A 25,972-nucleotide genomic window follows, 5' to 3' on the forward strand; every position below is an offset into this window, starting at 1 on the left:
TACGAAAGGTTGAAATAGCAAAAGAAGGAAAAAATAATATTTGGCTGATAAAATTGTGATATAGGGTGCAACCAGTTACTTATTTATTAAGTAAAAATTAATAAACATAAATTAAGATATAAACTCCAGGACACATTTTAAAAAGAGAAAAACACGATGGTTCACATGTGTATTCCCGTATGTTTCATGCCTTGGAGTGCAATCATATCCTAGGACATGTATTTCATGTGTCAATAGTGTAAAGGTATGCACACAATTGAATTCCGCTATAAAGAAAGTCATAAACCATGGAAAAGATAAAAAGATTCCGTTATTCGTCTCAACATCAGTGTTTGGCTCATGTTTTTCTCATCCCCAAACTCACTCGAACATTTTCTTAATAGACATACAGACATGTTAGGTGAAATTAAGAGCATATCTTGATGTCATCCAAGGTGTCCTTGGAGATGTTATGGAGTCCAATGTATGGTATCCCCTTTTCCTAAGAAAACAATGTTATGAATTCTTTGTCAAATAAAGATTGGGTAACATATTCACAACAATGTATAATATTTTCTCAATTTATCAAAATTTACTTTCAACTCGGGCGCAATATATATATTCCCCATATCAGATCTCTTTGACAAAATCCTTTTGATAGAAGTATTCATTGGAAAGTGAACATCTAACAATTTACTAAAGTTAAAAAAATGAAAAAAAAAGTTTCCAACATCGTATTCCAAGAGAAAATTAAAAAAAAAAAAAGTTCTTATTGAATTGATCTAAAGAAGTGCCAATGAGTCATGATTGGCAAACTAGTGAGATTCCCTCTCGGGCATTCAGTTGGTATTAGTTTGATTCATTACAGTATCAGCACTTGCTATAGTAATCAAAAGAGGATACCTTACATCGATTGAAAACAGGAAAACAAATATCGATACCTGTACTAATGTTGTTTAGTTGATATCGCTCCGGTGCGTTCTATGTTTATTGTTTTCTAACATTGCGATATAAATTATATTGAAAACGAATATTGTGCCAAATCGAACTGAAACCGACTGAACAACATATGTATTATTTTATCGTTTTTGCTTTCAATAAACTGATATTGTATCGTTGTCATACTGTTCAAAATTAGTACAAGTATGTAATCATTTCATTGTTTCTTGGTTGACAACGGATGGCGTGCCAGTAGTGAACCCAAACGAACAACATTTGTTTTGGTACCAGTATTTATTTTTATTGTTTTTTGTTCTGATAATAGACACGTATCGCTACCGTTACCGTATAAAAAACATAGGTGACGGTACCAGTATTTATTTTTATGGTTTTTGGTTTCGAAATTTTTTTATTTATACAACTCTGCCAAGTGCATGTATCGTACCGGTAGTGTAACAAACCAAATCGAACCGATACAGATCCAACGCTTGTGGTAACGTACCGTCGAATGTTAAAAAATTAAACATAGACGTGGAATTAGTTTTTTTTTTTAAATTAGAATCAAAGTAATTAAAATACTATTAAAATTTAAAAAACAAATACTTAAAAAATTGAAGTTATTTTAAGTTCCAATAAAATTAAATAATAATTAAAATACTATTAAATTATAAAAAAAAACAAATACTTAAAAAATTAGAGTTATTATTTATCAGCCCTTTGGTTTAATATGTATAAAATCTATGGATATAGCTATTCTCTCAAAAATTAATGGTATTCAAATTGGTGGCGTATGAGAGCTTGTTTTTTAATGTTAGGATGGAATTTAAGTTTTTATGTTGGTGGTGTTTATGATGGAGGTCGTTTTTTTGGGTTTGTAATGATTTGAGTTATAGATTGGTGCGGTACTGAAAAATGGGATCGTAGATAAAAAGCATGTGGTCACGACGGTGTGGTTTCACGTCTCCAGTCACCTTATCCATTTTTGCGTCTTTACACCCCCCCCCCTCCGCTAAGGGAGATGTTATCCTTGTCCTTTGCCAAAGAAATAGCGGGCGTGAGAGGAAGATAGCAATGGGGTCCATCTCCATCAACCAATGAGATTTTGTTCATATTTATCTTTTTTTCTTTTTCTTTTAATATAGTTAAAAGGGGCTTTATAGGTGGCGTTATTTCATACCGTGCAAGTTAACGATAAAAAATCAAAAAAAATCTAAAAAATCAAAAATATTATAAAAAAAATCATAAAAAATCTAAAAAATCAAAAATAAAAAAAATTCTAAAAAAATAAAAAAAATCTAAAAAATCTAATAAATAAAAAATATCATAAGAATTCTACAAAATCCAAAAAATTCTAAAAAATCAAAAACACTATTAAAATAAAAAATATTCTAAAAAATCAAAAAAAATCAACAACGGGATTTTTTTAGAATTTTTTTTTATTTTTTAGATTTTTTTGGATTTTTTAGAATTTTTTGGATTTTTAAATTTTTTTAGAATTATTTGGATTTTATATATTACTAGGTTAGAACCCCGTGTATTACACGGGTTGAATAAATATAATTTTATATATTAAGTAATATAATAGTTATATCTTTTAAAAACTCGTGTATTGCACAATTTAAATAAACACATGTCTTACATGAATAATGTAATCGTTAACATATTTAGTCATCAAGATGTGTTTTCTAACAAAATGAACTTTGAGATACTATTTACTTATTGTAACATCTCACTTTATTTTTTATTAGGTTAGAGAGTTGTTTATTACATGGTTTATAACATTTTACTTTGTTTTTTTATTTATTATTAGGTTAGAAACTTACGTATTACCTGATGTTGGATAATAGAAAAAATCAAAGAAATATTTTAGTAAAAAATATTAAATATACAAGAGATAAGCTGGATATTAGGATTTAATATTATTATTTCATTGGAGTGTAAAACGGGGTAATGGGATCCTTTATTAGAAGTAGGATTCTAAATATACCACATGTATAAAAAAAATACATATGTTCTACATGTATCGAATAAATCCTTTTAACGAAACAGTTGATTAAAATAAATATTTTTATTTTAATATGTGATTATCAGTTATCCTTGTCCTTATCATCAAAATATAAAAACAATTACAACTACCAAGAGTAAATTGCCATTTTAGTCCCTGAGTTTTTGTCCAAATTGTCATTTTAGTCCAAATAGTTTTTTTTCTCCTCTGGGTCCCTAACTTTTCCTTTTTCTTGCCTTTAATTGGGTTAGTGCTAAAGGATGAAATGTGTAATACGTTTTCCAAATAAAGGATTGTGACTGTAATTATTGAAGTTAAAGGCTATCTATTGCAACCCGCTACAAACATAAAGGACGAAAAGTGTAATTTACCCATAATTGAATTTCCATAATAAATATTTAGAAAAATAATTAAGAACGCCTCATAGAGCGCCATGTGTCCCAAACATGGTTTCTTTTATTATATAGTATAGATTTGTTAAAAGAACCGATACTGTGTGAACAACGTTAGTGCCGGTATCGGTATTGTCGAAACCGATGCATCAATTTATTTTTATGGTTTGATTGTTATATAATGTGTGTCGCTATTTTCACGGGCATATCACAACTTTAATATTTTGGCTTTTCTATTCAGTTGATTTATGTCTATTGTATCGATACTATAATGAACCGAATATATATTGACCGAATGCCTGCCGTATAGTGCTGGGAAATCTCACTAGTTAATATTAATAGCATATTTTGTAGAATATAGAGTGCTCTCGGGGAAAAAAAACGCTTTGATGAAAGTATACAATCGAAAGAGAATAACTAATGCCCTTAGGTAGAATAGAAAATGGGAAAAAAAATTATGTCCTTTAAATCATATTGAAGAGATTATTTGGAAAGTAGTTATAATCAATCTAAAGAAGTGCCAATAGGTTACAATTTGTTGCAAATTAAGTGAATGTAGTGATACTCTCGAATCCGATATTGATTTCATCATCCTCGTATTCCAAATTATTTAATAGGTTTCATTATTCTATGGCATTTCAATTATGTGGCATACGGAACGTAGGCTTTTTTTTCTTGTTTTTGGTTATAGGGTAGATCTTAGATTTTTATGTACGTATTGTCTAAGCTGCAGCTACTGGGCTGCAATTTCCAAACTGAGAGAATGTAGTTATTCTTTGAAAATCCAATATTAATTTCATTATCGTCGTATTGCAAATACATGGAATAGGTCTTAGGTTTTTGTTTGTGGGGTACGAAAGCTAGGGTTTTTTTGGTTTTTGTTTGTGGCGGAGCTTAGGTTTTTATGTAAGTATTGTCTATGGTGGTGCCAATGGGTTACGATTTCGCAAATTGAGTCAACGATTTTTTGGTTTTTGTTTGTGGCAAAGCTTAGGTTTTTATGCAAGCATTGTCTATGGTGGTGCCAATGGGTTACAATTTGTAAATTGAGTAAATGTAGTGATTTTCACAAAAAAAAAAAAAAAAAAAAAAAAAACCTCGACATGGATTTGATCATCATCGTATTCCAATTTAAATGTATTTAATTGGAATACTATTTTTGTTAATTTGTTTTTATCTATTTCATAACAATTATCATGGTATTATGGGTTTTTAGTATTTATATATTTGATTGAATGATTGATGAGTTTATATTATATGAAGATTTGCGAATAGGGCCCAAATTTTTTATCTCGAACAGGGCCAAAAATTTTTTGTGATTTTCGGAGACGGCCCTGAATAGGTCTGTTAGCCTACAATGTTTCAATTTTGCGGCATGCAGAAGCTAGGATTGTTTTTGTTTGGTTAGGGTGGAGCTTAGGTTTTCATGTACGTATTGTCTAAGGTGGTGTCAATGGGTTACGATTCGCAAATTTGGTGAACCTAGTGATTCTCATGAAATCCAATTATGATTTCATCATCATCGTATTCCAAATTTATCTAAAGAAGTACCAATGCTTTATGGTTGACAGTTTGATAATATAGCTATTCTCTCAAAATTTATCGTATGCCAGTTGCATTTGAGGTCCCACCTAACCTACAATACATATGAAGCCCTTGTTACTTTTTGTTAGGGTGGAGTTTTAAGGTTTTATATGTGGTCTAGTGATACAGGAGGAGGAGGTGAGAAACTTTGTTTTTTTGAAGGTATTGGGTTTAAATCAAAATAGAGAGGATTACTAATTTGGTGATATTAACATACCAACTATTAACCCAGTTAGAAACATTCTAAACATACACGTTCAAAAAAAATATGTCATAAACTGGATTTTGGTTTTTGTTCTTGTCTTTTGATGCCTTGTAATTCCTAGTTTATAGTTTTCTCAATGAATTGTCTTTACCTTTTAAATATATATAATTTTCAAAACATGGTTTCCCAATTATATCAGCTAGACCCAAAACTTCATGGCACACAAAAACATCTAGGGTTTCTAACACTATTGTTCATGCCGTCTAATGCTACAACAACCGTCACTTAAAGAGGTCAGGGGAATAGGACGTGTGATAGTTTAATTACTAACAAATAAAAATAAATCAAATCTTACTATATTATAAAAGAAACCATTTTTAGGACACTTGTCATCATATTACATCATCTCTTATAGATAATTATTATTTTAGTTTAATCTTTTTTAGATAATTATTATTTTATTTTAATATCTTATATTATAGATAACCCTTCTACTAAATATTATTGGTTTAATATCTTATAGATAATTATTATATAGTTTAATCTCCTTCTCATTTATAATATTATTTATTTGAATTAATTATATTTAAACGTTTTGGTTAGTTTGGTATCAAATAGATTTTACGAAACTTAAAATAAAAATAAATAATATTATTTATCATTTATATATTTATGGAGTTTTAAATAAAAAGTTAAATTTATTGAGACTTCGTTAAAAAATTTTGCAACAACAGAATAATCTATTTTTATCACGAAAACCAAACTTTGTATTAATATATTAAATATTTTTATTTTCACTATACAAAATTACATTTACTCGACCCATGTAATACATGAGATTTTTTTAAGATATAACTTTTTATTATTTGATATATAAAATTAGATTTATTGAATTCATAAAATACACGGGTTTTTTAAGGATATATATATTTTTTTATTTAGTACAGAAAATTACACTTATTCAAACCGTGTAATGCGCATATTTATAAAGATGTAATTTTTTTATTATTTGATAAACAATATTACATTTATTCAATCCATGTAATACACGTGGTTTTAAAGATATAACTTTTTTATTTGGTATATAAAACTACATTTATTCAATCCGTACAATATGGTTCTTATAGATATAACTTTTTATTATTTAATATATAAAATTATATTTATTTAACTCGTGCAATAAATTAAGTTTTTAAAGATATATTGTTTTATTATTTAGTATATAAAATTTATTTATTCAACCCGTGTAATACACGGGGTAATACCTAGTCTAATACTAATAAAAAGATCCCTTTAATGCCACATGACATTCTTTTATAATTGAAGATTTCACTAAAAGTCCATGTGGCAATTTATCATATTACCTCAAACATAATAAATAATAAGAAAATTAATATAAAGATTATTAAATGATTGAATTTAATCTATATACTATATATAAGCATTTCCCATGTACAAAATAGTAAATTCATATCTTTTTTTAAGATGGCATATGAAGGGTTAAGTTAAAATGGATAATTTTTTTACCATTTTGTTCCATCTCTACCCTTATTAGATGGCTAAAATAGTAAATTCCCTCGCCATCATCTGAGAGCATTGAATCGCATCCCTTCACCTCCACTTCCAGTTAAATCTTTCAATTCAATGCCCTGAATCATAACCCTAACCCTTCGATTTGCTAGCCGTTCCAACTGAATATGATTTAACCTGTTGTCAATGAAAGTCAGATGCAAGCAAGGGTGTTCGATTAGGGTTTCTTACAGCTCAGGAGATGAGGGTTATGGGAGAAACATGGAGATAGCACTCAAGCGACGATACTCAGCCTAGGGCAATTGAAACCTATCAGGTCGATTCGGTTCCTTCAAACAATTTCAATTCATATTCAATTTACACTTTGAATTGAATCCACACACATCTACACATACGAGAGAGAGGGTGAGACGAGATCCAGGGGAGATGATAACACGATTCAATGGCGGTTGAAGAAGATCCAACGGTGGCGATGGGGGTTTCAAGGTTGTGGTCGTTTATCTCATAGCATTTTAGGGTTTGTGTTTTAGAACAGGGGAATCAGATATCATCATCCTAACAATATTTTTTTTTTATGATTAATCAGGAAGGTGATGACAATGTCAGTATTGGAGCTTCGACTATTTCCGGTGACCGAAGGATAGTAAGCCTTCAATTTTAGTTTTTCCGGTTGATTAGGTTCTACACATCATTGTGTTTTTTTGTTTTACTTATTTTTTAATTTACATTGGATCTGGGTTCGGTAACATTGCCAGTTTTGATTTATGTATTCTTCTATGATTGCCTGATTGTTGAAGGTTGACAGCATCATTTCCCAATTGGGTTTTTTAAACAAGAACAATACCCTTCTTCTCCACGATTCAGGCAAGGATTAAATCAATTTTTGGCATACGTGTTTTATGTCAACCCTTCAACAAGTAATTCTCATATGGTTGCACATGATGCTCTTAGGTCCGGTAACTCACACACATTTCCGGTGTACCGAGCACTGGTAGAAGGTTACTAAGAGATCGGGGATTTCATGGTGGTTGGTATGGGCGAAGTCGGCAAAGAATTTTTCCGGCACCAGGGTTACAAGGTATCCAATTTTGATTATTCATTGAGATGTAATAGCATCTTATAAATATTATCCGATTGACTGTTGGTTAATTTACAGTTGTGATTTCGAGATGCAGAAGCATTTGCGAGGTAATCTTCGCTTCATTACTTGTTCTAAAGCAACTGACACAGAAGGTGATAGACATTCAGCCATGTATATCTTGTTATCTTTTAATTTCGGTTTCTACATTCTGCATACATTGATATCCCTCAATGGTATTTTAGTTTCTTTATTAATCAGATCCAGTAAAGAGAATTGAGTTTTTGATATCTTTTATTCTATATGCAGTCAGGCTTCAGCACAGGAGAAATTTTGCGTAAATACAGCCGATATGCTTTAAATGAAAAGCCGTTCAACCCACAACTGGTTGCAGCAATGTTTCAACTCAAGAAAGCAACAATGTTGGATGTTCTCAAGTTGCTGAAATTCTGAATGATATTTCAAGGCGGATCGTTAAAGATTATGGTACAAATCTGCTTATATTTTATACAAACACGTAATGTATAATCTAACAAATCTGCTTATATTTTATGCAAACATGAAAAGTATAATCCAGTGCAAGTCTTGGTTTCTATTTCTCCTTAAAAGGTAGCCTAAACAAACTACACGTGTTATGAAAAAGTAAACATATGACAAATAATTGGTTTCTTATAATGATTCTTCCATATTGCAGGTCCGGTCGTCATGGATACGTCGAGATATTCTGAAAAGGGCTTAAGGAGAAAGCTTGCTGTCCAAGCTCTCTTTGGAAAGATCTATTATCTTTCAGAGATAAGATTAATAAAAGTGATCTTTTTCTACATCTGTATTTTTTAAGTGTTATTACATTTTATTGTTTGAAGAAGTTCAACATTCTCCTATGTCCATACATGTCATACATCATTTTTTCTAATTGTACATACATCATTTTTGTTAAACTTAATTACATTTTTAATGTGAATCATCAAAGAATTGAGATGATTAACATCTTATCTTCTTTCAAACTCCGTTTGCATTAGTTAATTCTATTAAAATAAGACGGGAAGTCGAAAATGGATAGATATTCATATGAAACATACTTACATAAGTATGTCTTTTATATCTATTTTTTTATTCTAATCTATACTTAAGTTGATCACTTGATTGTATTCACCTTACACTTCAGTCGGGCTGGCAAGTTGACCCGTTAACCCATTTCTATTATATTATATTTTTTAAAATATGTTTTATGTCATAAATTAAATTGGGTGTGTATTTGATGCTATAAATATAACTTAAAAATGGAAGTTGACATAAATTTTTATGATTTTAATGTAATTTTATTATATAAACTTTTGTTTTTTTGTAGTGTTAATTTTAATATGTTAATTTGCTGAAAAAATAAAAAAATAATAAAAAATTCGGGTTGAACGGGCCGGGTTTGGGTCAGTATGCAAATATTCGGGTTGGGTTCGGGTTCGATTCGGGTTTATATTTATGGTACGATTTTCGGGCTCAGGTCGTGTTCGGGTTCATCTAAAATTTTCGGGTTCGGATCGGGTTGAACCTGCCAAACCTCAAACACGACCCGTTTAACACCCCCCTATAATTAAGGAATGTGTTTTTCTTTGATGGTCTGATCTTGAATTGTATATTAATATGTCATGATTATCTTGAGATTTGAAGATGGTGTTTATATTTCATATATGTCCCCACTTTATTAATATTGAAATTAATAAAATGACTAAAATGCCCTTGGCAGACTTAACAAATATGGATGGAGTTAAGTCAGTTGGACCAAAATGGCAACGATGAAACATTTTTGGATCCAGATGTTAAAAATGAAACCTATGGACTAAACTGGCAAAATGGGCCAAACCACAGGGACTAAAATGGCAATTAACTCATTATGGTATTTATATAACAACTATTATTGTTGCTTAAAAATTGTGAGTGCGCGTTTACAGGTTTGATTCTATGCCGTTTTTTTTTACAAAACCAACTGTTTGTATAAATTTTTAGGAACACATTATATCCTAGCCTTTTCAATATCCCGCTGCAACGCGCGGGTGACGTCAACTCGTTAATTAACATTTTGTAATCACTGATCAAAAGAACATATAGTTCCATCACATGTTTTTCTATTGCGTTTTTCTTGACTATTTTTGTTGGATGCAGTTTAGAAGGCGCATCCGGGTCATATACTCATATATAATAAATGTATGTTCCTCAATAGTACTTTTATGAGTATTCTATTAAATTTGGTTTATTATCTGTGTAAGTAATTCATTAAAGAGCAAAACTTTTACAGTTATCTATTTCTGAGTTAATTTTTTTGGTGTTATATATATATATCACTGTTGTGTTATTGACATTGTTGTTCATTATTTGCTGGCTTATTATTGCACCAGATTTAATTATTTAGTAGGCCGCTTTGCCACTGGATTGCTTTGTCGACACCACCACCTTTCCTTGATGCAGTTGATTACTGCCGTTGTCGGGGTGTTTATTTATATAGATCCATTTAGTATCGTTTAAAATAAAATATATTTAGTTGGAACCAAAGGAAAACCACATGATTGAGAAAATAACAGAAAACGAGTACAAACAACACTGTAAATTATCCATTTCGCCAATACAATCTCTTTTACATGTGTATGGAGCTCCCGCCGCAACGCGCGGGTTTTCCACTAGTATATATATATATATATATAAATATATACTAAAATAATCTTATATTCATGATTATATCTCTTCAATATTCTTAATTCTTAATATTAGTTATCTATTTACCTATACTTTAATATAATATCTCTACTTTAATAACTAAAATTATACTTATCAAAAGAAGATAAGATAACCAAAAATATATACATCCATCACTACTTGATGTAACCAAAAATTTCAAACTTATATTTGTAATTTGTTATTATCATTTTCACAAATGTTAAACATATATATAAACAATATATATAATCTTAGATAATGAACTAATTCCATTCTATCTTCTATTTGATATCACTTTTTAAAATAACAAAATATTAATTTGAAATAAAATATACGAATCCTTTTGTATTCAAAAACAAAATTCTTATTTCGTAAACGCATCATTTAAAATGAGTAATATTATATTTTTCTTTAATTTTGTATGTATAATTTATATTAGGGTTATATGTATTCACATCAAAATTTATATTTATTATGTGTGATGCAAGAAATAAAATGAAATATAAAAAAGTTCAAAATTTATAATTGCTATGTCTTTCATACGCAACCAACCTCAACGATAACATATTTATTTTTAAAAACTCATTCAAGTTTATATAAACTCAAACACACGTTTTTTCCAAAGAACTCGATCAACTCCATGATTATCTTAAAGTCTTTCATTTTCTAATTTTCTATCCTCAAATGCATGTAACACGTGGGTCTATAACCTAGTTTATTATATAAAGTGGACCACTCATGAGTGAAGTTACCAAGGGTAAACTAGCATACTCAACCTAACCTATTTTGCATCAATAACACGATCAAAACAATGATAATGATACTAAATGTGAATCAAACGAACATCTAGATGGATTTTGTTAGTGCCGATTTATAATGTTTACTCACTAACGAAGATGAATAAATGATATATTTCAGCTATAGATGGCTAGATTTGATTATGTATGCGGTTATGAAGCGCCTTAGGGGTTCGTTTATATCACTTTGGATGCGCATCCACCTCTCCTCTATTATTCCTTATTCCCTTGAATAAAAATTATTGTGTCATTCTCTCTAGTTATGGAGACCGGTGGTTAGTATTCGTAACACAATAAATGTCACATGTAACACATTATGGTACTTTAGCATGAGTGAAACCATAAGTAGAAACATATACATATTTTAACATATGAATATGAAACGATTGGTCTTACATAATATTATGGTACCTTACATAAATATCTTAAGATCCTTAACCTATAAATGGAAACAATCTTGTTATCCTATTTAATAACAAAAGGATTTCATCCTACCTTCTTGTATTTATTATGGACATAGAGCTAATTTATTTATTATAGACTTGGAGCTATATAACACTAGACCTAGTCACCGTGCATTATAGTCGCCACAACTCATCTTACTCACCATGGATCCAACACCACCAACTCTCGAAAAGCTTAACCACCATCATTGTAGAAATTTTGAAAACTCAGATATGTGAAAACCCTAGCTAACACCAAAGCTTAAGCAAACATAACTCCCAAAGGCCTCAACGACTGTATTTGCATATACTAATACACTAACGTCAACAAAATTCACTGAACATTTAAAAACCCTAATCGATGCTACACCAATGAGCCATCACCCAGAAAAATACATATGATGCTTGATACACAAAACCGTAAGACTCGAGATTTAGAATCTCAACACATGATCAAGATATATAATTTCCGTACTCTAGCTTGTGGAAGTACAATGACATTATAATTAGTGGCAAACATGTAAATATAATGACATCTTCGTTAAACTTAAACAAATTTATCTACCAAAGACCTCAGCCACTATAGTTGCACATACTAACCACTAACGTCGACAAATTTTACTGAGCATCTTAAAAAACTTTATAGATGCATAACAAAAGGTTTTATGTTGGTCTAGTGTTGCACTAAGGTAATGAGCCATCATATATCTACTAAGCAAATACATGAGGCTTGATACACAAAACCTTAAGACTTAATATCTAGAATCTCAACACATGATCAAGACTTCCCTGTCTTCTAGCTTGTGGAGTGTATTGAGTATATTATATCTATAACATTATAATAAGTGCCATATAGGATTAGGATTAAATACAAATGCTTTTAATTGTAAGAAGGGTACAAAGTCTTTAAAAAAAACTCACTACAAAAAAAAAAAAAAAAAAAAAATCTAAACACCCACCACCACCAAAAACCTAAACCCCCCACACCCCCATCACCCAACCCCAAAAAAAAATTTGTTTCTTTGTTTTTTTTTTTTTTTTGCCGAGGGGGTGGGGGTGGGAGGTTTAGGTTTTTTTTTGTGGTGGTGGGTGTTTAGGATTTTTTTTAGGTTTTTTTAGGTTTTTTTAGGTGTTTGGGGGGGGGGGGGTGGCGGTTACTGAGAAACTAAACCGAAACGTAAAACAATAGAATAAAATAACTAAGTCCATCCAGGACTCGCATGTTGGACGAACTTGTCAAACGCAGAAAAATAGATGTGACGCGACGGGTCAGTCAAACGGGAAAAAATATACGAAAAAATGTTGAACCCCACACGCACGTTGCGGTGCGTTAACTTACAAAATTTAGAACGGAACGAAAAACTTTGGAAAGATGAAAAGTATGATGGACCAAAATTGAAGTTATTTATTAAATTTAGATAAAAATAAGGATAAAAATAAGTGATATCTATATATTAGTTAATAATTAATATTAATATTAGAAGAAACTTATTAAATAAATATAAATAAAATTTATGAGGTTGAAGGAGAGAATGTCATGTGACATTATTTGGAATCTTTTATTATAAGTTAGATTATTACTATAATTTTATCCCTCGTAATCAGTTGGGTTTCTTTTATTTATTGGGTTATTGGATTTTAATAATTCTAAGTTTTACCAGTTGGCCGATAATAACTCTAACTTTAAAAATTCCCTCCAATAATCCTAACTTGTAAAAGTTTGGCCGCCATTGATCATTTTCAAACATATAAGAATTTGACCTCCTCAATAGATTCAATTACACCTAGAGACTCCTTAATTGATTTAAGTGCACCTATGTTAGAAAATGACCAATGACGGCCAAACTTTTACAAATTGGGATTATTGGAGGGAATTTTTAAAGTTAGTATTATTATCGGCCAACTGGTGAAACTTAGGATTATTAAAATCCAATAACCCTTATTTATTTATCTAAGTATAAAATAAATCAATAAACATAAGTTACGAAATAAACGCCATGGCACATTTCAAAAGAAAAAAAAATTGTGATGTTTCACATAGTGGTATGTACATGCCTTGGCATGCATTCCTATACATGCTTACGGGCTGTTTGTTTACTTCTTAATTAGTGGCAGAACTTGATTAAAAGTTCCGAAGGGGCGGAAAGTCATGGGACCCAATTTATATTTTGTATAAATGTTTGAGCAAAATAATTGGGGGGGGGGAATCCTAAATAATTTTAAGACGAAAAATATGAAATTTTACACTTCTAATCGAAACATTCAGGGGGCGGGTGCACCCCCCACTTTACACTAAGCTCCGCCATTGCTCTTAATGAGTCTCTTAATGGTTCAGACCACTTACTGGTTCAGCACTTAATGGTTCAGACTGTTTGTTTCACGAGCAGATGTCTGAATGGTTCAGACATTTGCCTCTGAATGGTTAAACATTATACAGAGTCTGAATGGTTAAGACATCTAATCTGAATTCGTCAGACATTTGCCTCTGAACGGTTAAGCATTATACAGGCTCTTAATGGTTCAGACCTCTTACTGGTTCAGCACTTAATGGTTCAGACCTCTTATTGGTTTAGCACTTAACCATTCAGATGTTGCCAAATAGCCCTTTAGACATGTATTGCATGTGTCGATAGCTTAAAGGTTGTCAAGTCACAAACAACCAAATTTCACCATAAAATACGCCATAAATCATGTAAAAGGTAAAAAAAGAGTCATTAAGGGTTGAATATATTTGACTCAAATTCGTTTTTCGACTCATGCCTTTCTTGTTTTACAAAAACTTAGTGTGATATGCAATGTCTAGTTTCATGTGATGAGCACTTGTCACATTCACACCTCATCCTCTATATAACAGGACTCAAATATTTTCATTATAGACATACAAATATTTTTCATAAGAGACATTCAAACACAATACTAAACATGGATCCGAGAGCATATTTTGATGTTATCAATGATGTCGTTGGCAATTTTATGGATCCATTTGTACCCACTGTCACAGTGACCGCGTACTTTGGTGACCATAGGTTGACCAATTGTAGTGAACTTAGATTGGCCACAGCTCAAATTGCACCAAGGGTTGTCATAGGTGGTAACCAGGATGAGCTATACACACTGATCATGGTCGACCCGGATGCGCCAAATCCTAACGAACCATCGTCGCGGGAGGTGGTTTTGTGGTTCGTCACTCACTCTATTAATTTTTTTTGGGTATTTTCTTTTTGGAGTTAATTACTGTTTTCGTCCCTGTTGTTTGTCAAAAATCACTATTTCACTCCATTAGTTTAAAAATTGTGATTTCAGTCCTTGTGTTTTCACTTTCGTAACCATTTCAGTCAATCTCGTAACCATTTCAGTCCTTGTACTAACAGAATAAATGGATTGAAATGATTACGAAAGTGAAACCAGAGGGACTGAAATGGTTACGAAAGTGAAATCACAGAGACTGAAATCACAATTTTTAAACTAATGTACTAAAATAGTAATTTTTGATAAACCACAGGGACGAAAACAGTAATTAACTCTTCTTTTTGTGTGTACAAATGAAAGCCTGTTTTGCTCCGTGTTTCAGGATAGTGACAAATATACCTGGTGGAACTTCGACTGCTGAAGGTAAACAAGTTATTTCGAGTTTAAGAGATTTAAAACATTTCACGTTTCTTACAAGTACTTGTGTATGTTATAGGAAGCAGTGTTGTAAAAGTCGGATTACTCGGCCGAGTACTCGGCGAGTACTCGGTCCTCGGACCCCCTCCGAGGCGACTTCCTCCTAGGCGGTCTCAATTAGTCGGCCTCGGGATTACTCGGGAGTACTCGGTGCCTAGTCGGCCTAGTCGGCGCCTAGTCGGACGTAGTCGGCCTAGTCGGTCTAGGCGGTCGACGTGGTTTGTTGACTTTTAATCGGTCAAACTCGGTCAAAATCGGCCTACTCGGCCTTGTACTCGGACTACTCGGCCTTGTACTCAGACTAGTCGGACTTGTATTCAGAATATTTGAACTTTAAACATGTTTCATTTTAAATTATACTCAGTTGACATGAATTATGCTTATTTTAACACATAAATAATATATAACAATTAATTTTCTTTATATTTACCATGTCCGCGTACTCCCCGAGTACTCTCCGAGTACTCCGATTACTCCCAACTCCCCAGTCGGCCGACTAGGGACCGCCTAGCGACTTTTACAACACTGATAGGAAGGGAATTTATGGCATACGATGTGCCCAACCCTCAAGTCGGGTTCCATCGTTTTATAATGCTTCTGTACAGGCAAGCATCACCGCTCAATGAGATTGAAGCACTTCCATCGCGTGATTGCTTCAAAAGCAATGAGTTCGCTGAGAAGCACAACCTTGGAACACCGCTCGGGATCGCTTACTTCTATGTCCGAAGGCAAGCAAGAAGGAATGCTTAAGGATGACTCGTTGGTCATGCTTCAGACCTATGTTGAGTGATGCTGTTATTGTATATTGCATAATAAAATATGATCAGAAGTCTTCTTTTATCTTTATTTGACCATTTATCACAAAATAATTATACATCTTTTTACTATTATAACCATCAAATGTCTCAAAAAAAAAAAAAAACACTAGATATATTTTTTACTGACTGTTATATACACTAAATAAATATAGACTATATACTGACTTGATCATCGGAGGGTGTTTGAAAACCTTTTGATAAACGGGTCAACCCAGTAACCTGTCAGGTTGATCCAGACACGGGTTGTGTAGCTAAATATATTCGCGGGTTTGATCCAAACCCTGAACCCATTTATACTAAACCCCAAGAGAGAAATTTCATGTGAGATTTATGTTGTATTTTCATCTACATCCATATAGATGTTTAGGTAAATTTATTACAAACACATATAAAAGAGGTCCGAACCGTGTTTGTTCGGCTGATGAATCATATTGTTTGTTGCCCCTCAAAAGTCCACAAATCACCATGGTGGTTTTAACTTGGATCTTGGGCCACTCTTTATTGAAGAGCCCATCAAAAGCCAACTACTGCAGTGTCGCATACTAATAGGTGGGCTAGAAATCCAATTTTGTATTAATAAATAATAACCTACGTTATAGAATGTAGAGTGCTCTAGGAAAAAGAAAGGCCTTTTGATGAAAGACAACCAAATGGATGTTGGGTACAAAATGGGTTGTGGCTTGCTAGTTAATGTGTTTGTGTCTAAGCAGTTGGTCATGGGTTCGATCTCTGCCAGCTGCAAATGTTTTTCTTTTAAACCTAGCTTAAGAAATAAAAATAAAAGTATTTTTATTAAATGACCATATTAACCCTAAGCTATGCACATTTTTTTTAACTGGGGTTAACTTTTTGGACTGAAATGACACGTTTCTAGAACGTCGGGGAGGAAAATGACGCATTTTTGAAAATTAGACTGAAATGAACAAACCACAGGGACGAAAATAGCAGTTAACTCTTCCTAATTATTTATTCCTAAGTTTCGTCCTCTAGTGCCTCCTCACTGCCCTATTTCTTTTTGGGTCCATTTGCAGCCTAATAACCATTTGTTAAGCCTCTGGGATGCGGACTTCAATTCACAGCCCACTAGCTCTTATAAATATAGAGTCTGCAAACAGTGAAAATTTTAAAATCAAGCCCTGTTCCAACTTTTCATACAAAAAAGCTTTATTGAATTTTATCATCCTTAACTACTGGCCATTGGCCGCTGCCACCCCCAACTATCACTTTGACGCCTGCCACCCCCAACTCAACACTTAGTGTGTTCTGTCACCAGATCACTAACTTTTAATTCTGTTACTATACGTTTGGGGGTGTCCTAAGATCCCTAAAACCTTCCCAAGATCCCTATGACACCCCAAAAAGTGTAGTAACAGGATCAAAAGTTAGTGACCAGTTAACGATTTGGTGACAGAACACACTAAGTGTTAAGTTGGGGGTGACAAACGTCAAAGTGATAGTTGAAGGTGGCAGCGGCCAATAGCCAATAGTTATGGATGATAAAATCTAATATCCCTACAAAAAATCATTGAACTACATCCACTAATCCATAGTAAATTCTAAGTTCATATGCAATTATGGAATTTTCATTTAGTTTCCTCCACCAATCAACTTCATCTTGCTTTTCAACATTTTGCAAATAATCATTGTTTGTATTATAAAATAAAAAAAACATTTAATAATAATTAATATCTAAATACATGTTTATAAATGCATCGATAGATTATGTATTTTTACTAATTGAAGTGTGAATATTGCAAGATATTAATATATAAAATATGTGTAATTTAATGTGTATTAGATACTCAACATCTTCACAACTCTTGCATCCTCTATATAACAAGACTCGAATATTTGCATAAGACATTCAAACACAATACTAAGATGAGCTCAAGCTCAAGAAGTCAGGCTATCACTGTCGCCCTTCAGGGTATTGTGGAGCCATTCGAACCGACGGTTGATATGACAGTGTACTATGATAACCGTTGGATAACCAGTTGTTCGACACTTAAGTACTCAGACGTTACTCCAAATCCACCAAGGGTAGAAATAGGCAATGAGCAACCCAACCAACTATACACATTGATCATGATCGACCCGGATGCTCCCACCCCAGATCAACCATCGCATCGGGAACTTGTCACATGGTTCGTCTCTCGCACTTTTTTCATGTTTTACTTATTTGCTCTTTTTATGGTTGCAAATGAAGGCATGTTTTATTTTGTATTTCTTATTTACTTTTGACCAACGTGTCTCAGGATTGTGACCAACATACCCAGTGGGAGCTCATCTGCATCTGCTGACGGTAAAACCATTGCTTTCAGATAAATGTTATTGGGGTCTATAAGATTTTAAACATGTCCCGTTTATTTTGTAGGTACGGAAGTCGTGCCGTACAATGTTGTTAACCCTCGAGGTGGGTTCCATCGACAAGTCATGCTTTTGTACAGGCAAAGTTCGATAATCACCCAGATTATAACAGTTCAGCCTCGAACTAACTTCAGTAGTAGTGGCTTTGCAGCCACACACAACCTTGGAAATCCGGTAGGGGTTGTTTATTTCCATGTTCGTAGATAAAGACAAGCTTAATAAGTAAACGCGCGCTTGAGCATGATTCATGGGTCATGCTTCAAATATATGTTATGATATATAGTTATTTATAATATAATTTGAAATATATGAATTAGTACATTATATATAAACAGATGGGTTTAAGTCTTGTCTAACTGGATCAAACTTCCTCCATGGCTGCAACCAAATTATCAAACTTAGCCTCAGTAACTCCTTTTACAATTTTACCAAGTTTAAGGATCTTGAAGGTAGGAACCACCTTTATGCCTAGCTCCTTTGCCAATGGCTGCCAACACACATCAATATTACCAAGAGAATTATGTGCAAAAAAAATTTGTTGGATACAACTCGGTTTTTAATAAATTAGAAAAAATAGACAATTATTGCCGAACAAAATAGTGTTAAACTATAGTTAATCCATAAACGCTTGTCACGTTCAATTGTTTAACAAGGATGGCATATAACCAAGTTAGATAAGTGTGGGAAGCTCATGCCTCGGCTGTGAGCACCTCACACTTTTAAAAACATAGCTGACTTGTGACATGTGGACTATGGAACCTAATCAACCTATGTAGATAAGTGTAACATAACATATAGATATACTGACTTCCTACTTTCACAGTTCAAATTGATTAACATATAATAAACCTCCTAATCCAGTGGCACATGTTCATATATAAGATTCATAAACTTCAATATCCTTTATCAGTTGTCCTAACTGATGATTACATATTATTGAGCTTATTTTCACAGATATGTTAATGACTTAATTCTACTTTTCAGATCTGCAACTAATTCTTAACGATGATTACATATTATTGAGCTTATTTTCACAGATATGTTAATGACTTAATTCTACTTTTCAGATCTGCAACTAATTCTTAACAATCAACAATTAAACTAACAGAATAATGCAGGATAAGTAAATAATAATGATAAGTTTACCGTTGAGTGTATATATCGAGAACGACAGTTTTATCACCGGCGGCATGGCCAAATCGAGAATCGTCATATTCCATCATAAAAAAATGCCACAAATCATGTAAAAGGTCAAAAGCGAGTTGATGGTGAGATCTAACATAGAACGATTTCTCAAATTGAGAATCGTCATTTTTTGTCTCATTCTTTTATTACTCGACACCTATACAACTCTTGCATCCTCTATATAACAAGACTATAATTTTTTAATTATGTATAGAGAAACATACTAACTCTATACTAAAGGTGAATACCAACGTCTTAGAGTGTGTGTAGCGTAGGCGATTGCATAGGGCCGAGGAGGATCAAAAACATTTCTAGTTGGTTTGCATCAACCATAAAATGCAAATCTAGCCGGAAAAGATATGTGTTGGTCATGTGTGAGTGTCACACTATACTAATGAGCCACAATTCGTATTCGAAATCTATAACGAGTGCCGTTACCATAGCGAACCAAACCGGTACCGATATCGGTATTATTGATGTGTGCAAATACTACCTATAATTAATACTACGCAATTAGATGCACATATTCAAGTTCCAAATTTATAGAACGATCAGTAGTTATCAATAAAACTATAATACACACGTGTAGGACGTTGTACCTATCATTATCCAGTACAATATAGGTAAAGTATCGAGTATCGAATCTGTGGACATGGTAGCTGTTAATACTAAGTCCTATGTTAATATCTAATCAATGAAAAGGAGTTGGTTTTAATTTTAGAAAGAAGACAAGTAAGTACATTTGTGAAATAAGCATTATTATGGAAAACTTTGAAAATATTATATTTAGAAACAAACCATTTAGATATGAAATCATCAATGTAGGAAAGATCGTTAGATTTGAGTTTACTTATGAAAACCCTTATAAGATTCAGATGAAATGCAAACATCGAACTTCATGTAAAGTGCTTGAATGAATAAAAGTCCAATAGGTTGATCCCATAAGACCAAGAGAGTAGTGCTATAAATTGACACTAACAACCCTAATTTCATGAAGCAAGTTTTACTACCTTCCCTTATGATTTAAGATTTTTATATTAAGATCCGGACGATTAGGCAACCGACGAGTTGCAATTCGTGATCCTGACCAACATAGTAAAAACTAATTAGTTTTAAACCATTTTGTTCAGATCTATTCCCTAAGTACGTAGTTCACACATTTTACTAATTTAATACCGATTTGTCTATTACCTTGGTAAGGTGTCAAGCCTGAGGTTAATGATCAACAATATAACCCGAAGATAGTATGTATCAAATAAAACAAGCATAGCATCTTAGAAATGTTAACACAACCACACAAAACCAATACATAATATACAGCTAGATACATTGCTTTTACATGGAGTTCTTTCTGAAGCCGCATGAAATCGTGACCAATGTTGCCGCTGATGCACAAGCAAAAACAAAAAGTGGGAATGAAATGATGACTTTTATCTAGTATTGTAGTGTTCTAAATTAATAAAATGTGGTCCTTTTTTTCTAGTATTTTAAAACTAATGAATGTGTTTTTTAAATTTAATTATTATATATTTTGATATTTTAGTAATATATTTAATTTAATACTTTTTTACATAAAGGAGAGAGAGTTGTAGGATGGGTAAGATAAAAAATATAGATATCTCGTAGCCTAATGCCTAACGGTTATATATGGCGGTAACCATAGGTTGATCAATGGTTCCAAACTTAGAGTGGGCCTTGCTGAAATTACATGATTCTCACAAGAGGTGAACATGACGAGCTCCTAGCTCATATGGACCGTCGGGGTCGCTTGTTTCAGTACCCATGACTTTGCAAACACGCACAACCTGGAAAGTCCAGTCGGGGTCGCTTATTTCAGTGTTCATAGAAAGGCTAGAACGAACACTTGAGCATGGTTGATAGTTATTTATAGTTTAATTTGAAACATATAAATTAGTACTTATAGACAGATGGGTTTAAGTTTTGTCTAACTGGATCTAACTTCCTCCATGGCTGCAACCAAGTTATCAAACTTAGCCCCAGTAACTTCTTTTACAATTTTACCATGTTTAAGGATCTTGAAGGTAGGGACCACCTTTATGCCTAGCTCCTTTGCCAATGGCTGCCAACACATATCAATAATATTACCACCAGAAGTCATACAAAATGATATCAAAATCAATTCTATCGGTTTTTTCTTTTTGTCAGTTATGCAGAAAAATACTTTATGATGGATAACTCAGTTTTTTCAAAAAACATATAAATATATCGAAGATAAAGACAATTAGGCGATTTGGATTTTAGTAATCCAAGCTATGACCCGTTAGCCAATAATAATTCATACTGGTTCCTAACTTTCATTTTCGTCACTATGGTCAATCCCACTTTAATGGAAAAGTAACTCCGTCTGAACATAACAGTATATTTAAATTTATATATTAGATACTAAGATAAAAGCTAAGTTATATCTTAAATGAAAATCGGGAAAAAAAGAAAAATGTTATATATCAAACAGGGTGAGCTGCAAAAAGAGAGAACTCTAGTAAACCTCGGTTACTATACGTATAGAAAACAAAACAAAACAAAAGAAGTTATTATATTTAAGAACTTGTTTGAAACATACAATAACTTTAAAAAACTTCATAGCTTGATTGATAGTCTAAATAGTAATATTGGTGGTATACATACACTTCTTGGAATATTATAAAACAACTATACCTTATTTTCTTGATTGCAGTCAAGCTTTAGAAATACAACATCAAGATTCTTCTCAGCCAATTCTTGGAACCTTGGCGCGATTATCTTGCAAGGACCGCACCTATCAAGATCCAAACAAATCAGAAACCGTGAACAATATAAAACCACACTGATTACATAAACACCATTACACATACGGTTATGTTATAATTATAATTAACAAATAAAACCATGTCTCATACAACTGTTTACCAAGAAAAAAAATTACAATAATCAAGTCGGATTCAAACAATACTCGTGCACACCATACGTTTACCCTCTCATACGAGAAAGTTAGGATGAATTGCATGTCTAATGAAAGATTTTGTATAAAAAATCTTTTCCAAATGGATCAATTTTTTACTGTTCAAACCAAGTAAAAAGATGTTCAGAAGTCAAGATTTACTGTTTTTTGGGTGGAGGAGATACCTTACAAGATATTGCCCAAGATATTGCCAATTAGAAGTTGCCACAAATATAAGTATAAAAAAATGCTAACATAAATATCATTCATACATAAGTTATCCCAACACAGTAATAAAGAACAGGAGAAAGAAATGTCAAAAAGAAAAGTCAAGTATATGTGTTAATGTATGGATCTAGTTGTAATTATATAAAACACTAAGATCTAAGTATATAAGTTATGCTTCAAGTTTGTAATCCAGATTAGGGTTGCATCCGTTTTCGAAGCGTTGTGTCCCTTCCACCAAAACCGTCCCCTATGTATGTACATAGTGAATCAATCTCCTAGAAATATATCAGTCCTTACTGTTTACTAAAGTTTATGTATTCTCTAAACACTCATTGTTCCATTGTTTCTAATCTTGTTCCTGATTCAATCAGAACAACTCTGTGTTGTTTTGTTCCTGGTGATTAATTCCTGTCCAACACATAAAGCTTATTTTGGCTTGTACGGAGAGCAACACCTCGCGTATGTGAAACTCGCGTCCCAGCTTTCGAGACCTAAGAACCTCTTAGCACCTCACACTTTTATGAACATAGCTGTCATGTAAACTATGGAACCTATATAGTAAACTAGTAAAGTATAACACAATATAATGTTTAAAGTAATTAAGTTTGTATCTATAGCATCTTATTGAACTGACCTAAGAGATACACTAATTTCCTACTTTCATAGTTCAAATTGACTAGCGATCATGCAAAATTTCTTACATATAATTATAAATTATTAATTCTACTAAATTATTCCCAAACTGAAACACTCTACTAAACTTAATTTCACAATAAGTGAATTCTACTTTCCAGATCTGCAACTAATTCTTAACAATCAACAACTAAACTAACAGAAAAATGCAATATAAGCAAATAATAACTAATTTACCACTGAGTGTACATATCGAGAACAACAGTCTTATCACCGGCGGCATTAACGATCGGCCAAAACGTATCCTTATCGACCTCCGTAACCACACCGACAACCACCGCCGTACCAGAGGCTTCCAAACTCGATCTCACCGTCAAATTCCTCAATTTGTTGGCGGTTTTACTACTCGTCGTTTTCACTAGATTGAACGACCGGCGAACTTCTCCGACGATGTTCGATTGCTTAGTCGGCCATGACGACGGTGATAGCGAGGGCGGCGGTGACGGTGACGGCGGTGAAATAGGGCGGCAGACGTGATGAATTTGTAACGCCATTGTAGTGGTGGTTGTGGTTGTGGTTGGTGGAAGACGGTTATGAGTGAGTGTGTTTTGGATGTTAGATGGTTGATAAGTGATAATATGATATCTGGTGTGAAAGGACGGAGTTACCCTTGGGTTTGGTTGATTTGATGGGGGAGATATGTGGGTGATTTGGGTAGAGAATTTATGTGTGGTTGCCATGCAGGTTTGTACTGTGACAGAATGATTGGTGGATGTGTGGTTGAGTACTATTGCATATACAATCGATTAATTATTATTTGATTAATTATTGTCTTAAATCTTTTAATGATAAACTGATAAATATTAGTCTACTATAGTGTCATAATGTCATATGAACAAATAAAATAGAATAGTGACATTTGCTCAAAATGTAAAAAATATATAAGACTGGAAGGTATGGAGGAGGCAAGTCATTTAAGGATAGGCCATCACGTAGACTGTCACGTAAGCGGATGTGATGATGGACCTAAAAGGGATAGATCTAAGGGGTGAGGATGAACCCCTTTATATGTATGCATGTATGTATGTATGTATGGGTAGAGGATCCTGTAAAAAGTGCCCAAAGTGTGAGAAGTGTGAGAAGTGTATTATAACACTATATATAACACTATATAACACCATATAAACACCGTATAACAATATATAACACCATATAATACCATATAACACTTTGTAATACTATATATCATTATATAACAAATATAACACTATAGGTTGTCTGATAGCATGTCTATGATAGATGTATAGTGTTATATTTGTTATATAATGATATATAGTGTTACATAGTGTTATATGGTATTATATGGTGTTACATACTGTTATACGGTGTTTATATGGTGTTATATAGTATTATATATAGTGTTATAATACACTTCTTACACTTCTCACACTTTAGGCCCTTTTTACACTATCCTTACCCTGTATGTATGTATGTATGTATGTATGTATGTATGTATGTATGTATGTATGTATGTATGTATGTATGTATGTATGTATGTATGTATGTATGTATGTATGTATGTATGTATGTATGTATGTATGTATGTATAGGTGTGTGTGAGGGGGTGAGGCCCGGCTTGGGCGGCTTTGGGCGAACGAAGAGGACGGGCGACGTAGCAAGGGGGTGGCGGCAAGAGGACGGACCTGGGGACGAGCCCCATACCGTCTGGTCTAACTACCATGGTTGTAAAAATCACGACTAGACGCCAATTAATCCTCGATTAATCGTCAATTAATCTCGATTAATTGCCTATTAATTACAATTAATCCCGGTTATATCCGATTAATCCCCGGTTAATCCCGATTAATCGTTAGTCCCCACCCCACCGATTGACTAGCGATTTCTACAAGCATGATAACTACAACAAGAAAAACGAAGGAGTTACCATTTTCTCTTTTATTTTATTCATCTTTCTAAGTATATTTCATAAACATCTTCTTCATGAAACTTCATTTAAACTAGTTTTTTTGTCTTCGCGCGCGTTGCAGCGAAACCGAGCAAATGAAAATGTAAAACAAACATGATTTGAAAATAAATAATGTTGTTTAGAAAGCCAAACTATTAGAATGATTTAGTTTGTCATCGTACTGTTTTATGATACCAAATAAATACTTTACTATAAGTACAATTTCGTTTTTAACAAAACTTAAAATGGAATGGTCGGGAAAAATCAATCATAACTACGTACTTAAGTTTTAAGAAAAAGTTATAAACATATAATATTAAAGAATTATCAAATTAATCGATAATATATGTTCTAAAAAGGAAAAGAGAATTATTAAAAAAACGGTATAGGAAATATATGGTTTTAAAAAAAGAAAAATAATTAAAAATATATTATTAAAAATAAAAAATAATAAAAAAGCTATACATTATTATAAAAATAAAATTACTATTCATCAAGCTTAACTAATAATAT

At 32.6% G+C, this 25,972-nt stretch overlaps 2 protein-coding genes and 2 long non-coding RNA genes across 7 annotated transcripts; 3 read left to right on the forward strand and 1 right to left on the reverse strand.

The window, feature by feature from the left end:
- The first annotated feature begins 6,667 nt into the window (after nt 1-6,667).
- On the forward strand, nt 6,668-7,504 carry LOC110872596. Its single transcript, XR_002554548.2, has 3 exons — nt 6,668-7,120; nt 7,221-7,277; nt 7,432-7,504. It is a non-coding gene; the product is annotated as an uncharacterized LOC110872596 (long non-coding RNA).
- An 81-nt stretch (nt 7,505-7,585) lies between these two features.
- Nucleotides 7,586-8,676, forward strand: LOC110872594. Of its 3 annotated transcripts, XR_002554547.2 has the most exons (5): nt 7,586-7,712; nt 7,791-7,867; nt 8,022-8,198; nt 8,280-8,321; nt 8,407-8,676. It is a non-coding gene; the product is annotated as an uncharacterized LOC110872594 (long non-coding RNA). The 3 variants fall into 3 exon arrangements; XR_002554546.2 differs by lacking the exon at nt 8,280-8,321; XR_004884396.1 differs by lacking the exon at nt 8,280-8,321 and having other exon boundaries at nt 7,791-7,822.
- Nucleotides 8,677-14,550: 5,874 nt separating this feature from the next.
- On the forward strand, nt 14,551-16,200 carry LOC110871013 (protein MOTHER of FT and TFL1). Of its 2 annotated transcripts, none has more exons than XM_022120014.1 (3): nt 14,551-14,837; nt 15,230-15,270; nt 15,930-16,200. In XM_022120014.1, the coding sequence occupies exons 1-3, from the start codon at nt 14,581-14,583 to the stop codon at nt 16,112-16,114; spliced, it is 483 nt and encodes a 160-aa protein (XP_021975706.1). In that variant the 5' UTR covers nt 14,551-14,580; the 3' UTR covers nt 16,115-16,200. The 2 variants fall into 2 exon arrangements, with proteins under 2 accessions (XP_021975706.1, XP_021975705.1); XM_022120013.1 differs by having other exon boundaries at nt 15,857-16,153.
- A 5,346-nt stretch (nt 16,201-21,546) lies between these two features.
- Nucleotides 21,547-24,145, reverse strand: LOC110872597 (thioredoxin F-type, chloroplastic). The gene is made up of 3 exons (XM_022121412.2): nt 23,731-24,145; nt 22,371-22,470; nt 21,547-21,774 (listed from the first exon to the last, which is right to left on the reverse strand). Exons 1-3 carry the CDS (start codon nt 24,045-24,047, stop codon nt 21,640-21,642), a joined length of 552 nt encoding a protein of 183 aa, XP_021977104.1. The 5' UTR covers nt 24,048-24,145; the 3' UTR covers nt 21,547-21,639.
- Nucleotides 24,146-25,972: the final 1,827 nt, after the last annotated feature.

The sequence above is a fragment of the Helianthus annuus genome, chromosome 16, assembly GCF_002127325.2.
Source record: "Helianthus annuus cultivar XRQ/B chromosome 16, HanXRQr2.0-SUNRISE, whole genome shotgun sequence".
NCBI classification, from domain to species: domain Eukaryota; kingdom Viridiplantae; phylum Streptophyta; class Magnoliopsida; order Asterales; family Asteraceae; genus Helianthus; species Helianthus annuus.